General features: G+C 34.9%; 1 protein-coding gene across 3 annotated transcripts in view; it reads left to right on the forward strand.

Moving 5' to 3' along the window:
- UPF2 (UPF2 regulator of nonsense mediated mRNA decay) overlaps window positions 1–18,023 on the forward strand; it is a 112,531-nt gene that overhangs the window by 38,980 nt on the left and 55,528 nt on the right. For all 3 annotated transcript variants that reach the window (XM_070601553.1, XM_070601551.1, XM_070601554.1), the window contains exons 7-8: window positions 858–961; window positions 5,806–5,891. In XM_070601553.1, coding sequence (XP_070457654.1) covers window positions 858–961; window positions 5,806–5,891 — 190 coding nt within the window. The remainder of the gene's footprint in view (window positions 1–857; window positions 962–5,805; window positions 5,892–18,023) is intronic.

Raw genomic sequence — 18,023 nt, forward strand, 5'->3', positions numbered from 1 at the left:
TCTGTGATATAGTCTTTACAATCTTAACGTAAATATATTTGAAAGTTACTCTGAAATGCTTGAGAGATAAAAAGACAACTAGTATATTGGTTCATCTGTGATAATTTTTCTGTCTTTATAATTGAGGAATGTTTTCTATTTAGTAATAAAAATACTACAGTTTAATTATTTCCTAAGTACTTCCTAGCAAGTTTATTAGTTAGGATGCTTTATTAGAAGGATACCTTTTGCCAGTATTGCTTTTTTCTCTGTTAGCTTTATTGTTTCTTACTGCAAATTCTTTCCCCATGTCTTGAAGAGAGGGTGGGCATGGCTGGAGGCTGCCCCAGGCTCAAATCATCCCAGCTAGACATCAAAGGAAAAGAGAGATTCTCTCCCGTTTCCTGTATATAAGTATCATGGAAGGACATGGCTAGTCCTGTGTCTTGCTTACCTGTAGCTGAGAGGAATGATGGTGTGCTGTACTTTGGCACCGTTCCCCATCAGAATCCTGTGGATTGCCTTTAGAGGCAAGCAATGAGAGTGACGTTACTTGAAGACATGGGGGAAGGAATATTCAGCAGATAAAAATAACAGATTTATTGTAAAACTACATGCAATTTATGATTAAGATTTTGTGTCTAATGCAAAAGTTTGCCTTTTTATGGTTGATATCTGAAAGACTGTAGTGACTTGGAGTTATTCTAGAGACAGCCAGGCTTTCTAGGGTGATATCTCAAAACATGCCTCAGTTTTTTGTAAGTCCTTAAGGAAAGTGTTGTAGATTGATTATTTCTTAAATAACTTATAATTGGATATTTTTATTCTTATATGCTCTCTGTATTTTTTGACCCATTTAAAAACTAATTTTATTTTAGAACAAGAGGATGAAGAAGCCAGCACTGGATCTCATCTCAAGCTCATAGTAGATGCTTTCCTCCAACAGTTGCCCAACTGTGTCAACCGAGATCTGATAGACAAGGTATGACTGTCTCTATGTAACTTCACTAAAACACGTAGACCTTGTAGGATAGCTCTAACTAGGAATGTCTGTGGTTTTCAGACTGTTTTAGCCATGGAATGAACTATTTCTTCAAATGTCACCTTATATAGGAATCCAAAGCAAACACATAAAATTGAAGCCAATTGGTAGATGTTCTATTTGGAGGTGGAAATGTCTCTAGAATCCTGTTGGCTTGACACCTTTCCCCTTCACATTGGGACCCTACAGTTTGGAAAAAACTGTTTTAGACCAGAAGTTCTTAAAGTGTGCTGTGTAGATTCCTGGTATCTTCCAAGGCACTTTAAGGGGTCTATAAAGTCAAAGTTTTTCATACTGATACTAGGTTTTGTTTTTGTTTTTCACTGTTTTTGACATTTGCAAAAGTAATGATAGGTAAAGCTGCTGGCATTTTAGCATGAATCAAGGTGCAGTGGTAGGAAACTGTACTAGTAGTGAAGTATTCTTCACTGTCATGCATTTGCAATCAAAAAAACACTGCCAGTCTCACTTAAGAACCTCCTTGATGAATTCATAAAAATTAGTGATTTTGTTTCATTTCAACCTTTGAGTACTCATCCTTTTAAACTGACGAAATGGGAAGGACATGTAAAGCACTTCTGCTGTCTCAAGGTTGTCTTGAGAAAAACCACTTGTGTGCTCGTTTGAGTTGCAAGCTGAACTAGTTGCTTTTTTCATAGAATACCATTTTTACTTGAAAGAACTGATGGACGAACTGTGGTTACTCAAAGTTGGCTGTTTAGCAGGCAGTTTTCTAACTGATAAGGTGAGCCTCTCTCACTTCAAGGAAAACCACTAAGAGTATTTATTGCCAGTGAACAAATTTGAGTTTTCAACAGAATTAGAATTTTGGAAAACTGTATCTGCCACCATAAGCTTTACAACTCCTAATTCTTTTCTCAAGACACTTTATTGATGAGACTATTCTGAGGAGATTGGTGGTAATATTAAATGATGTAATCTAAAATTCTCATGTATGTGTTTGGAAGATCCGTTCAGCTCGGTGAACCCTTGTTCTAAGTGACCAGTACACAGTGTTAACACAGTCTTGCTCAGGTCTTGAAGGTGCACTCAAAGTGCAAGACAGACTAATGTTGATATGCTTTCAGATTCCACGTTGCAGCTGATCCTTAAGAAACTACCACTTGTCAAGTTCTGGTCTGGTATCAGAGAATATCAACAATTATTGAGAAGGATATTAAACTGTACCTCCCTTTTCCAGCTATATATATGTATGAAGCTGGATTTTCGTCATAATCTTCATCCAGAACAGCACGTCACAACAGATTGAATGTGTAACTAGATATGAGAATCTGGCTATCTTCTAAAAGAGTACAATTCTTCTGTCACTAATTATTTTTTCATTTTCAAAAATATAATTATTTCCACAAACTGTTAACAACTAATAGGTTTATTGGTATTTTTAAGTGAATTAATATTTTTAAAATTTCTTAGTTTTAATTTCTAATACAGAAAATGCCGATAAATGTAACCCACATAAAGTTTTTTCAGGTCCTTAATTTTTAAGAGTGTGAAGGGCTCTTGAGACCCAAAGTTTGATATCGTTGCTTTAGGCCATTTTTTTGGTCAAAATACAATATAATCTTTTATCCTTTTTTCCCCCATAATGCTTTGAGGGTCTTCTGTAGAGAACTATAGAAGTTAGGTTATTTTTCCACTTTCAGCTTATTTAGCTTTTCTTCAGATGACTTAGATGTATTTCAGTCACTCTTCATATAATCATATAGGCTTGAAACTCTAATTCCAAGTTGGCTTACTTCCTAGAGTGATTGGGTCAATGTACAGTTTTTAAAAAATTGCAGCATTTGTTTCTGTTTTCTTAAGAGAGTCTCTTTTTGTCTTTCTTCTATAGAATATAGCAGAAAACACCTCTTAAACAGTTGCTTATTTTTTTAAATTTGGGATACGATTGAATCTTTCCCCTGCTAAATTTTCACATATTCATTGGATATAAACAGAAGATGAAAGAGAGAGAGAGACCCTGGCAGCCCTGCTCCCCGCCTGCCCTAGTTTGAGACTGTCCTGAAAGTTGAGGTGGGAAGTGTCTCATCAGCTGTGTACTAGTAACATTACTGTTGTGCGTCGGTGTTGGAAAGCCTGCTGTAGTGCCCAGCTTGGTGTTAAGAGCTATTGCCAGTAATGACAGTGTATTACATTCTGAGTTAGCTTTCTGAGGGTCAGATGAAAAATAGGGGCCACTTTTCCCTGTTGGACCCCAGTGGGTTCCTCTGGGAGTCAGCTTCCTCATGAAAGGAAGTTCTTCCATATATATTGGCAAAGGTCCAAAAGGCTTAAGAGGGAAAAGTATTTGGGAAATAGAAAAGTCTAAGAATTATTTGAATTTAAAAATTATGTAACGGGGCTGGCTCCGTGGCCGAGTGGTTAAGTTTGTGTGCTCCATTGCGGCGGCCCAGGGTTTGGATCCTGGTTGCGGACCTGGCACCGCTCGTCAGGCCACGTTGAGGCGGCATCCCACATCCCACAACTAGAAGGACCTGCAACTAAGATATACAACTGTGTACAGGGGGGATTTGGGGAGATAAAGCAGAAAAAAAAAAAAAAAAGATTGGCAGCAGTTGTTAGCTCAGGTGCCAATCTGTAAAAAAAAAAAATTATGTAACAATATATAACCCAAAGTGAAGATTTCTTTTAGGTGACTTTTGTGGATAATATCTTTTATGGTAGTGCTATTTCTGCATGCGTTTGGTAATCAGAAGAATTTATTTTTATTTAATAAAATAAAAAAATTGTTGAACTGTCTTTCATTTACCTAAAATATTTTGAAACAAGTTTTCAAAAAGCTGCTTATTGAGTTGTCAGGCAGCAGTTGCAATCCAGGCAGACAGACACCAAGGCAAGGCCTTTGCTTCCACTTCTCCTCATACAGCAGGATTGGTTCCAAGAAGTAATGTACACGGGAAACTTTTTTTCTTTTTAATTTCCTCAAATTTATTAAGTCTGGCAGTTTTTCCACTTATGTAGTCTTTTATTCATTTATTCTTTGTATTTATTGAACCCCTACTGGGTGTACCAGGCATTGACATGCTTTATGAACTCCTACTAAGCTGTGGAGAATTTTGAACATTGTAGGTTTTTTCCATCTAACTGGCTTTTGATTGTTGTGGTAGCCAAAGTATTTATTGCCTTCTCTATTTTTATAAAATTTATTCAGATAGATACCAAGTTTGTATATATTTTAAAGGACAATATTCTAAGATAGTTATTGAAATACTTTTTGTTTTTCTTGTCTCCTAATTTATGTTGAAACATAGGCCATTATTAGCCACTTAAAAATTTTTTTAGTATTATATTTTTCAAAAATGATGATTTGAGAGGGGGGTGTGTGTGTGTGTGTGTGTGTGTAGTTTTCCAGGGTCAACCGGTTTTCTTTTCTGAGTACATAACCTTTGGGATTTTTATTACTAGGTCCAGATTTTTCAGTGTTTCATGTGGATGAATTGCTTGAAGGAATTTTAGGGTATTTTCAGCTTTTCTTGTCGTTATTCTAATTAGCTGTAATAAGTTCTAATATTATAAAGTATCAAGTTTAATAACATTTCTTATACTCCCTTTACAAACAGAAGAAAAAATTTAAATTCATTTTACTTTCTTGACTAATATTGATGTAGAGTTTCAGTCTTGGCAAATACTTTCAAGGCGTGTTAGTTTCCTGGATTAGAATCTAGTCATCATTAGTTGTGCCATTTACTTCATCAAAAGTTTTAACTAAATGAGTTTTCATTGCGTTGCTGTCTATAGTGAGGAGTAGAAATCCTTTATAGTTAAGGGAAATCTGTGGATCTTTTATTTGTATCTGATCATCATATCTACCTAAAGATTGAAATTAATGATAAAATCGTCATGTGAACCCATGAAAGGAAAATATTTGAGATACTCAAAAGGATATTTGATGATAGTTTCTTCCTTTTTAAAGTATAGCTTAAACTTATTTCTTAAACCAAATATTCTGAAATCTTTTTAACATTTTAAAAATATACATGCCTGTATTTTAAAAATACCAATTACTCATATTTTTGTTTTTCAGTGGCTCCCCAGAAGATACACTCTCCTAAGCTTTTCTTTTACACTTATATTAGATGTTAGACATATTAATGAAATATCGAACACATTTTTGTTATTAAAATATAGAAGAGTGGATTGCAATACTAAATAACAATTGTGGGTATTTCTTACAGTCCTATGATGTGGTTTCTTTAGTTTAAGTTACCAAATCTGATTATCGACACTAAACCTTTTTAGTTAATGTTGAGACACTTATTCTTACATGTTCCTGGGACTAATCAGCCTCTCTCTCATACCTAGTTTCTCTTTATTCCTTTTTGGTTATCCTTATTAGCATTAGTAATTTACTTGGCTCCTGGTAGCTATTCTTGCTACTTTCTAATTCTATCAAAAAACTCTCCCAATATTACCATTGGTTTGCTTGACATTAATGAGGCCAGAGGCATCGATTGTACATCTCATATAATTATTTGCCAAACATCTCGTGTAGGTCTTCAATCTACCCATTCAAAGTTCTGTTAACACTAGGTTGCAGTTAAAAAGTTTATGATGTGCATATTTTGAGATACATAAGGAGAGAAGAGTTTAAGCTTAATGATCTTTTAGTTTGAGATATGCTTACAATACTAGTGTCTTAAAACTATTTTGAAATGTTTAGGAACAAATTGAAGTCCATTGTAGCATGCAGGATTTCTGCTTTCAGTAGCTAAATTGAATTTTTTTTTTTTTTTTAAGAAAACAGTTTGCTTTTTCTCCTATAGGCAGCAATGGATTTTTGCATGAACATGAACACAAAAGCAAATAGGAAGAAGTTGGTGCGGGCACTCTTTATAGTTCCCAGACAAAGGTAGGTATTAAAAAAACAAGAGTCACTTGTTGGTGTTGTTATTCTGCAGTGATGATTGTAAGATCGAAGTTCTTATTTAATTATCTCTCCAAAAATATCCCTTGTCAGCAAATATTATTATTAGCATATTTTCTACATCTTGTTTCTCATTGATTTTTGTTCTTTTGTTCATTAGCTCTAGTGGAAATATTTCTTCTGTTGCTTACCTATTATTTTAAGAAAAAATGTTTAAGAATAATAGTAACTGGATAAGAATAAGAATAATAACTTAATCAGTGCTAGAAGCAATTGGTTTACATTTTTGCTTCTGAGGAGAAAAAATAGTAATGGCATATAAGTTTTTTGGAGAGTTCTTATTTTATGTAAAGTCCTGACTATTTGAGTGTATCTAATTCTTACAGTTGTGTTTTAATGAAAAATTTCAAGTTTTTTGGGTAAGTATGATACTTTAGGATTGGAAGTCACATTAGTGATTATGTTGCTAGTAATTCAAGAAGCATATTCAGTTGCGTAATGCTTTTAGAGAGCTCTAATGCTCTAAATTACACCACATTAAAACCCCTACTTCAGCTGCATATTTCAGGACCCCTCATAGACTGTTGGCCTTAGGAACCTGGAGGACATCCATTTCTGTTTAGTCAAGAATGAATAAATAAAGAATTTTGTTAACAACATAGCTAAGATAGATACTCTCCCCAAAAGATAAGGACTCTGAGAGATTTCCCTAAAGTTTTCTCACTCAGAATTTTAATTTGGTCCATTCATTGGTAGAGGCCCATGATCTCTTAGTGGTAAGATTTCTCAGTGAAACTAAATCACTACGTTTCTTTTTTCTTTCATACTAGTTTTTATCTCCTGTGAGCATCATTAATACGACCATTTGGGTTTTCATTTTGGTGGGGCAAGAAAGATGGAATGTGCTAATATAGTGAGTAGATAACTAAGACTTTTCTAGTTGAGATCTCAATTATATAGATGAATATTTTTATGTATAAAATTATATACTGCATTTCATCAAATCTAAGGTGCCATCAGTTATAAGGTGCGCCATTATTTTACGTACAACCAAAAAGGAGAAAAATATTGTATATTACTTTAAAGGCTTTGATTGTGAAACACATTCCGCTTTCATATGTCTGTAAATGGGGAAAAGTATACACTTTGAATTGATGAAAACTCAAAATATTTTTTCCCTCAATATCTTGGACCCATTTTTTTCAAGTGATTCTTTACATTATACAGTGGAATGTTTACTTTTATATTTTTCTTTGCACCTGTTTATTTGAATGAAGAAACATAGTAACAATTATCTGGACTTATATTTCATAGAATAAACCAAAGTTAGCAAAAATAAAAGGCTTTGTTAACAAAAGAAATCATACAGTGATATTTAAGTAGTTTACTTATAAAAGAGCATCTTGTCTCCCTGTATCCTCAGTCCATCCCACTCTCTCCCAACCCCCCCCCAAAAAAGTTCTCAAAAACTATACAGTATTATTTCATCTTATGCCAATTATATCCTTTATGACTGAATTTATCTGCTTAGCTCAGCAGATAGCTGCAAATTAGAAGTAGTTTGGATCTGCTAGAAGCATAGACTTGAAAGTAGTAGGAAATGACAGCTCATGGTTTGAGAGGAGAGGAAAAAAAAATAAAGATACAAGTACTTAAAATGCATCATAGCATTCTGGAGCCATGAGGAAGAGACGTTGTCTTATATACCTGAAATGTATAATTTTAATATAAATTAAATGTGTAAATATAATTTAGGTTTCTTGTAATCAGCCTGAATGATCAGGAAAGATTAAATTGTGTTCTAAAATTTATTCATTCATTAAGTAATTCATTAAGAGTCTCCTGTATACTGTGATTGATGCTGGAGATGCAGTGGTGAACAAGACAGATTGGGCTCTGGTATTCGCACAATTTACAGTTCCGAGAGGAAGAAAGACAAAGAATTCTAAGTGCAGTTACCGAGAAGAATCACAGCATGCTTTGAAGTATAGAGCAAGTGAAACTGATTGATTTAGTCCTAGGAGTCAGAAGGCTGCCTGGAACAAGGGTCGTCTAATCTGAGTCCTGAGAAAGGAGTTAGCTGGGCTACGGATGGCTGAGGAAAGGGAATGTAGGGAGAGCATTTCTGATAGAGGCAACACTGTGTGCAGAGAGCCAGAGACAGGAGAGGTCACAGCTTCCAGCCATCGCAGAAACCTCTTTCTTGGTTTCCCAGGACATTGTCCTCTAGACTAAGCTGCAGGAAGGAGGCCACGTTTACTTCTTTACCCCCAGCGCTTAGCACAACAATGACAGGTAGAAGGTGATACAATCATATAACCTGATATTTAATGCCCTTTCCTATCTAGCCCCTCTTCAACTTCTTCAGTCTTGATTCTAGGCACTCTTCCTCTTGCAAAATCGTCATCCGTAATGATTTCTTGAATACCATTTGCTCTTTCTATTTCCAACACTCTGTTTTCTGCTCTATCTGGATATCCTTTATTTTTCCACTGAACATCTCTGACTCACTCTTCAAGTTTCAGCATAGGAGCTATCTTCTCTCAACAGCCGTCCTTACTTCCTTTTGTAGCTATAAGTACTCTTTGATGGCACTTTCAACGTGACGTCTTCATCCAAAGGATTAGGCACGTCGTATCCCGGTGTTGGTTAGCTGCCTATATCCATACTGAGCTGTAAAAGCTGTGAGGTCTTTAAAAGAAAGGACTAGATCTTTTCATTTTGTATATCTCCAATACCAAGTGTAGTTTTTGCTACACAGTAAATGCTTTACAGTATTTGATGAATTAATGTAATTTTGGTCATATGCAAATTTAAAATTTTATTTTAAAAAATAAGTAATACCTTCACAGGACTCCAAACTCAGAAGTCTAAAACGTTGTATGCTGAAAAGTATCCTTCCTATCCTTGTCTCTGTGTTTGCCCAGTTGTCACTCCTAACTGTGGGAAGCTACTCTCTTGATTCTTGTGTATCCTTCCAAAGTTTCTTTTGCATGTACAAGGAAATGCAATTATAGATTCTGATATTTCCTGTTTTTTACACAAGGGTAGCTTATTGTACCTCTTGTTCTGAACTTTTTTCACTTAACATATCTTGGAGATCTTTTTATATCAATACACAAAAATTTCCCCTGTTCTTTTCTTTTAAACCTGAAATGTTTTTTTAATGAATGTACTATATTTAACCATTTTGGACATTCTGGTCTTTGCCATTACAAGCAGTGCTGTATTTGTACTTCCCTTTTCTTTTTTCTCCTCTTGATTATGTTAGCTAGTGATTTATCCATTTTAGTTTTTTTCATCAAAAAAAAAAACCTTCTGGATTTATTATTTATGTATTCTACTGTTTTACTGTTTTTTACTCATTATTTTTGGCTTTTATCTTTATTAATCTTTATTTCTCTGATTCATTTTGTTCCTTTTTTGGCATTTAATATATATTGTTGTTCTCTGAGCATGGTTTTTGCTCTCTCTCTTAGTTCTGACGTGTGGTGATTTCTGTTTTTATGTTTTCTAGAAATTCTCCAATTTCAGTTTTGTATTTCCTTTGTTACCTAAGGAGATGTTTGAGAGAGGTTTGAAATTTCCAGGGAGTGGAATTTTTTTGTTTTTTATTTTCTGACTTGGTTAATAATTTGTATTTTTATTGCACTGTGATTGGAGAATACTATCTATTATTTTTACTTTTTGGAATTTTTTGAAATTTTCTTTGTGGCCTAATATATAGTCAGTTTTCATGTACATTCCGCTAGCAGTTTTTAAAAAGATTACATTCTTTGTTTTTATGGTGCATAGTTAAATGTATTGATTGGGCCGGTTTGTATTATTAAATAACTATTTTATTAAGGTTTTCCATTTTCTTGACCTTTTTTGTCCACTTGCCCAGAGGTCATGGGCTGAGAGAGGTGAATTAAAGACAACTATTGTTGATGTGTGTCATTTCTCCTAGTAATTACTATGATTGCAGCTTTCTGAACGTTACTGTTGTGTTATTTGGTGTGAGGATAAAACTTCCATCTCGTGAATTGCACCCTTTATCATCATAAAGTGTTCGTCTTTGTCTCACGCTTTTTTGGCCTGAGTTATTACCTTATCTGATATTAAGATTGCGACTTCCACATTCTTTCTATTTGCATTTTTCCTGTATACTTTTGCCCCTTTATATTCAGTCTTCAGAATAACTTTATTTTAGTTGAGTCTCTTTTGTACGTTATTGAATTGAATTTTAGTTTGAGATCCATTCTGAAAATGTTTTAAGTAAGTTAGACTGTTTACATTTTTGGTAATATCAGTGTGATTGGTCTGAGTTCTGCTATATTATTTTCCTTTTTGGTTTAGTTTTTTTGAAGTTTTTCATTGTGTGATCTGTTTGTATTGTTTATTTGGTGTACATCTGTGGGTGTACGTGTTGTCTGATTTTAGGAAGGTTTGTGTTTTTATTTCAGTAGTTGCTGTTATGAGTGTAGGTTTGCTTAGTGATCATTTATTTAGACAGTCTCCGTTGTTCCTTACCATGAGTAATGCTAAAATTAGCTTGTGCTCTCTTCTTCCTTTCTTCTCACTCCCTCTCATCACCCATCTGATATTAGTCAGTAATGTTATCTTCCTTAATATTTTCCTTTTTTACTGTTAAATGTGCTTACACTTGTATTATTTGATTTGTGAGCTTTGCATGATATTTAACTTTCAGCACTTCAAGTAGGCAAGCAGCAAACTTACTTGACTTTCTGTCTTCCTTTCCATCTTTCCTCTTTGTTTTATTTCTGTTGATAATACATCCTGATAGGGAATATAGCATTTACATTCCAGTTTGTCACTCTAATCTCCTCATTTCTTTTTATCTTAATTCTACAATTTAAAATATTCCATGTCCCTGCCAGCCCTCTTTCTCTGGGTTCCCCAGTTATCTATTGATTTGCTGAAGTTTATCTTCTACTAATTTTCTCCAGAAGAGTTTTTGGGAAAAAATATCCCTCAAATTCTTGTATGTTCAGAATGATGTATCTGTGGACTTTTTACTTGCAGGACAGCTTAGCCTCTGATAGGATCTATGACCCTTTTCTCTTAAATATCTTGCAGATATTACCCCAGAGTCATCTGGCACTTGGTATTGCTGTGGAGAAATCTGAGGCCAGCTGTCTTTTTTTTCCCTTTTCTTCTCTGTAATTGACTTGGTCGTTTATATGACTTCCCAAGTAATTCTTTCTCTACTAAATCCAGTGGCTTTCCTAGGATAGGTATGCCTTGGTGTTGATCATTTTGGGCCATTCTCCATGCCCTTTCAGTTTTCATATTGCATACTTCAGGGAAGTTTTCCTGATTTTAATTTTTAAATATCTTTAAATACTTGTTCTGCTTTCCTGTTTTGGTTTTATTTTTAGGTACTTCACTTATGCATATGTTGAATGTCCTTTGCTTATTTTCTAGCTGTCATGTTCTCACTACAGTCATGTGCCACATAATGATATCTCAGTCAACGATGGAGTGCATATATGACAGTGGTCCATAAGATTATACCATAGAGCCTAGGTGTGTAGTAGGCTATGCCATCTAGGTTTGTGTAAGTGCACTCTGTGATGTTCGCACAACAACAAAATTGCCTAATATACATTTCTCAGACCATATACCTGTTGTTAAGCGACGCATGACTGTAATCACTTTTTTCAATGTCTTTTTCCATCCTCCGCCTCTTAGCATTCTGCAAAGCCTTTTCTTCCTAGTGTTCCCTTCCTCATTTCTTCTTTTAGGATTCCTTTAGTATTTTTTAAATCATGGCAAAATATTGGGCCAGAATTTTCATAAATTTCATGGCAGTATTTTTCTTGTGAACTTTGGTAGGTTTTAAGGAACCTTTCCTTTTCTTTTTTTCTTCTTTCCTTCTTTCTTTTTTTAAAATAAATTATGGTTAATAATAAGTAAATTTTAATAAATTTTGAATATCTGCCCTATTCGGGTTAGCTCTCTTCACTTTTCACTTGTGGCTTCTGCTGTAATTTACCTTGCACTGAATCTGGACTAATTTGGCAGCTTCACTCAAACCTTAAGGAACATTTGAGTTTACAGACTATGTATCTCTTAATTCCTCTGAAAGTGACGTGTACAGACTTCATCTTCTGTTGCTGCCATAGCTTCCAGGGTTGCAGGGCATGGGAGGACAATGTGAACCCAGCTCATTCCTAGGTACCCTGGACAAGAAGTGGTGCATCATTTTCACTCTTAGCCCACTGGCCAGGACATCAAGAACATTTGCAAAATGTAGAGAGGCATGTGGAGAATTGGGTTAGCACATTGCCTTTGCTTCAGAAATACACCCAGGGATTTGTTTTTGGTCATTAAATTTTTATTTCTCTAGTAAGTTACCTTACTGAGAACAATAAAAGAAATGTTGATTATGATTTGGCTGGTAGGGGATGGTCTATTTAAGGATGGGATTTATAAGTAGCATTGGTGGTTACTCTTTGCTGGCATTTCTATATTATACATTTCAAATCACCTGGATTATAGAAAAATCTCTAATTTGTATAAGAGCAGATGTCTAATTTGTATACTCTCTAGTGTGTATAGTACACTCTAGTCTTTTCTAAAGATTTCAGTGTTTTGATGAAACTTTCTCAGTCTTTTTGATGTTCCTTACTGAGTGACTTGGAAAGCCAAGGCCCCTGTTTGTAAATGGACTATTAGTGAGGGTATTGGACTAAATTGGTGTTTCCTGGATGGCTGTATATTTTTATTGAACAGAAAAGCCTTTAATTTTGAAGATCTTTTGTTGTCAACCCTCAGGCATCTTTCTACCCTACCTGCAAGATTTGGCTTGTCCCTGAGCATTATGGTTTGGTCCTCAGGAGACTGGAATAGAAAGATAGTGGTCAGGTGCCAGTAAGTCTCCTCTCATTGTATTTCTCATTCCCTTTCTCCCGAACCCCATCTACCCTTAAGCTTTTCTCCATTCTTTGAATAAAAGAGATGACTGATAGCCTTCAAGGGGAGAAGTAAGAAGGAAACAAAGAGGGTTGGGTCTAGAGTGAGCAGGCCAGAGTATTCTCCTGGGGGACCAGTTAGGCAATATTAGGGGTAGCAAGTTACTCTTTGAGCCCGCTGGTCTTAGAGGCAAGCTGGGACACTTTGGAGGAGAGGGGCGTGGAAATACTGAGCGGCTTCTCGTAGCTTCTGCTCGCACCGAACTTCTGTCCCCCCATGCTCACTTAGACTCTGTGGGACTCCGTTAGTAAGGTAAGCCTCCCTCTGTGTGGCATTTTGTCTCCCCCACCCTCCCTGAAGGATTTGAATCCTATCCAGTGCCTTTATTCTTTTTTTATGGCCAAGATTCCCTCCTTTATCCATCCAAGCCCCTCCAGCCAGAGCTGACCAAAAAATTTGCTAACAAAAGCGGAATGAATTATTTAATAGTTATTTCAGTGCCTACGACTCTGAGGACCCAAAGGAAATTTAGAGAGAATTTAACTGTCTTCCACTAGTCTGTACTGTTTGGTTTAGGAAACACTAAACTAGATAACTCTTAAGGTTCTTTACAGTTTTTTTTCTTTTTTAAAAAACAGCTTTATTGAGATTTAATTCACATGCCATACAATTCACCCATTTGAAGTATGTAATTCAGTGTTCTAAATATATGCAACCATCACTACAATAAAATTTTAAAACATTTTTGTGCTCCTAAAAGAAACCTCACATCCATTAGCAGTCAGTCCCATTCCTTCTCTGCCTACCCTCCTCTCTGCCCTAAGACACCACTAGTCTGCTCTCAGTCTCCGTGGATTTGCCTCTTCTGGAGATTTCATATAAATGAAGTCTTACCATATGTAGCCTTCTGTGCCTGGCTTCTTTGGCTTAGTATAATGTTTTCAAGATTCATCGGTGTCGTAGCATGAGTTAGAATTTCCTTCCTTTTTAAGGCTGAATAATATTCCATTGTATGGATTACCACATTTTGTTTTCCCATTTATCAGTTGATGGACATTTGGGATGTTCCCACTTTTTAGCTGTTATGAATAATACTGCTTTGACTATTTGTGTACAAGTTTTTGTATGGATATATGTTTTCAGTTTTCTTGGGTATATACCTAGGAGTGGAATTGCTGTGTCATATGGTAACTCTACGTTTAACATTTTTAGTAACTGCCAAACTGTTTTTCACAGTGACTGCACAATTTTACATTCCTAACAGTAGTCAGTGTATGGGTTCCAATTTATTCATATCTTTGCCAGCCCTTGTTATTGTCCCTTTTCGCTTATCCTGGTGGGTGTAATGTGGTATCTCATTGTGGTTTTGATTTGCATTTTCCTAATGGCTAATGATTTTGAGCATCTTTTCATGTATTTATTGGCCATTTATGTGTCTTCTTTGGACAAATGTCTCTTTAGATCTTTTGCCCCCTTTTGAATTGTGTTGTGTTTTTATTATTGAGATGTGAGTTTTTAATATATTCTTTGTACACGTCCCTTATCAGATATAATTTGCAAATATTTTGTCCTATTCTGTGAATTGTCTTTTCACTTTATTGTGTCATTTGCAGCACAAAAGTTTTCAAGTTTGATTTAGTTCATCTTTACAGTTCTTCATGGTCTGAGGAATTTAAAACTATGGACCAAGAACAGTTTAGTGGATACCAGGGGAAAGGTGGGGTGGGGGGTGGGCACAAAGGGTGAAGTGGTGCACCTACAACATGACTGACAAACATTAATGTACAATTGAAATTTCACAAGATTGTAACCTATCAATAACAGTTCTTCATGGTCTAATATGAAGCAGTGTTTTAACTTTCAGTTGTGTTCCTCCTTCATTACATAAATAGTGGTTAAAAAATCTCGAAAGGCTGGCATTATGTCTCTCAGTCTGTTAATTTGAAGGATTCCCCAGATATGAAATCTACTGGAATTTCCTTAGATATTTACATATTATTTTATAGTTAATTTGTAATATAACTGTACACACACATGTATAATTGAAATTTCATGTAAAGTGTTTATGTCTTAAGTATAGGTATGCATCCACCACCTAGATCAAGATACAGAACACTTCTAGCACCTCAGAAGGGGCCCTCAGGGGCCGGCCCCGTGGCCAAGTGGTTAAGTTTGTGGGCGCACTCTGCCTCAGCGGCCCGGAGTTTCTCTGGTTCAGATCCTGGGGATAGAGATGGCACCACTCATCAAGCCATGCTGAGGTGGCATCCCACATGCCACAACTAGAAGGACGCACAACTAAAATATACAACTATGTACTGAGGGTCTTTGGAGAGATGAAGGAAAAATTTAAAAATCTTAAAAAAAAAAAAAGGTGCCCTCACCTAAGCAAACATTTCAGTGTAAAGTTGGTTAGAATCAGGGAAAGTACCTAAGAATCTCTTAGTTCCTTGTTTTAAATATAGACAAACCTAGTATTGGTTTTAGTGACTTTGAAGCCATATGAATTTAGTCAGGTTTTAGCAGATGAGTGTTCAGAATCTCTTTAAATTAGTATAAACAGATTACTCTTCAGAGGTGACATGCTTTACTTGATTCTTGACAGCTTCTCCTGATTCATCTTTTAGGAGAGTTTACTGGAGTTTTTGTGAGAGACTTTCTAATTGGACCTTCTCCTCCCTCTTGCTAAATTTGGAACTATGAAAAAATGAGTTTTTTGAAATCTGTTAGTATGTTACACCGCTTGATGGCACTGTTGCATTGAGAATGTCAACATTGAGAAAAGTCACCACAGCACTTGGCTGCCGATTTCAGAGTAAATGACTCCAGTCTTTTGTTTATTATATTTCATCTTTTTTGAATCATCATCTGCTTCTGTGTTTCCTATGAAGAAAATCTTTTGTATCCTCTAACAGAACAGTAACAGTGTTCTTTCTCGTTTTTTCTTAGGCACTTTTGAACACAGAGAACATAGCTTTCAACAGTTAAATTCTTTAGATTTTAAAGGAAAAAAAGTGGACTGTTTTTTTAGAAAGCTGATTGATTACAAGATAAAAGCTTTTAGGAATTCCTTTTTCTCCCTCAGTAACAAAAGTATTTGTGTTTCTTTCTTGTTAGTACTTGTAGTTGGTGACTGGATGTTTACTAACTTGAAGATCATTAACTGATAGTAGGATACTTCCATGTGTGATTCAAGAGACCTTGAAAGTACAAGCAAGGTTTTATTATTGTTTAAGAAAAAAACATTCTTTTTAAATGGTAAAATCATCACTCTCTTAGAAGATTATAAAATTCAATTTTCAAAGGAAGGATCTAAGTTTATTTTCTAGTTGACTTTCAGAAAAGTCAAAGAAAATATATATCTAGCTGAAATTATGACACATTTGCGCTTGATGTTGATTAAAATATTTTATTTTGCGTTTTAATAACTTTAATGTGCTCAGTGTAGCACTTAGCGCTCCATTCCCTTTCGGGCTTGCGTCCATAGGAAGATAGAAAAGCACACTTAAGCAGGGCTAATATTGAAAAAATTTATAATTTATTACATTATTTACAACATAGGGATTTTATTTTGTGAAGTAATGAATGAAGTCACAACTTGAATATTTAAATAGGGCAGGATGGCATTTAGTATCAACTGTCTGTTTAATTGTAAAAGGTTTAATGGAAAAAGAGGAATTTTAGGAACTTGTTAGTTTGAGAAGGATTTGGTGAGTTTATTGGGGCGGAAGATCCTGAGAAAATGGAGTATTTAACTGTACTTCCATGTGGCCAACTCCAAAAGAAACAAAAGCTGGGATTGCTAACTACATGGAAAGGCTTGAAAGAGTTAAAATCTTCTAGAGAAGCCTTAAAACTATCTTTTAAATCCCTGTTGAAGCTGACAGCACATACCTGTGTTGTTACCAGCTCACTGATGTGAGGCTGAGTGGATAGCATAGACTGCTTTACTTTAAAATGGACAGCAATATCTACCTTTCTTTAGGGGCTGGGAAAAAGCTTTCAAGTAGATTGGGCTAATTGGAAGAAGGAAAAAAAGGAAGCAAAAATAAGTGACTTGCCCAGGAAAAGAAGAAGAAGGAAATATATAATAATCTCAAATTTTATTTAAAAATACACTGAAATAGACAACCAAGATTAAAATTTAACTCAAGAGCTGGTTCTTTAAAAAAAAATCCAAATAGAGAAGTATTTAGAAAATATAAAGATAAACAGCATTAAAAAGATTAAGAAATGAGCCAGGTGATATGCTAGAACTATTTAAAAACCACTTGGAAATCTCAGTGAAACATAATTTTTTGGAAGAAATATACATTTCCAAAATTGATTCAAGACAAAAATAAAATAGACCAGTGATCATGGGAGAAAATGTAAAAAGTTCTCAATTTCATTTTAAATAAACTAAGACTTTATTATTTAGATAGCTTTATTGAGTTCTTTCAGAAAGTCTTTTATGGAACAAGTAGTTTCTCTGCTATATTGTTTTTTCCAGAACATAGAAAAGAAAACTTACCATTTCACAGTATGAAGAAATAGGCAAAAGGTAACAAAAAAAGAGCAAGGAAGTTAAAAGTATTGACCAGTCTCACTTTTGAATGTTGATATAAGAATTCTAAGTAAAACACTAACAAATTATATTTAATAGTATATTAAAAATAAAAATTTAGCATGATCAAAGAGGATTGATCTTAGGAATGAAAAGATTACTTTCAATAGGAAAACTATTAATATATGTATTATTAGGGAAGATAACAAACCATATGATTATTCCATTAATTGCATAAACTTGTCAAATTTAATATTATAAAAATAGGATGATCCTTAGTTTGGTGAAGAATATTTTAGATTAAAGCTAACAATATACTTAAGATATTTATCTATCAAATACCTATTGAGCACCTACCATGTTCTAAGCACTATTGTGAGTGCTGGTAAACTGTTTCCCATGGAGCTTACGTTCTAGTGGGGAAGGGTGACAAACAAGATAACGATAACAACAAGCAAGTAAATTATGTATGTTAGAAGGGATAAATTCTGTGTTAAAACATAGTGCAGGGTAAGGGGGTTGGAAGTGGTGGAGTGGGGTAGATTTGCAGTCTCCGTGGAGTATTCAGAATGGGTCTCAGAGAGGGGTTGTCATTGGAACTAAGGTGCAGGGTTGTCTTTGGAACTAAGACTTGCCCTTGGAGAGAAAGTAAG

The sequence above is a fragment of the Equus przewalskii genome, chromosome 30 (assembly GCF_037783145.1).
Source record: "Equus przewalskii isolate Varuska chromosome 30, EquPr2, whole genome shotgun sequence".
NCBI classification, from domain to species: Eukaryota; Metazoa; Chordata; class Mammalia; order Perissodactyla; family Equidae; genus Equus; species Equus przewalskii.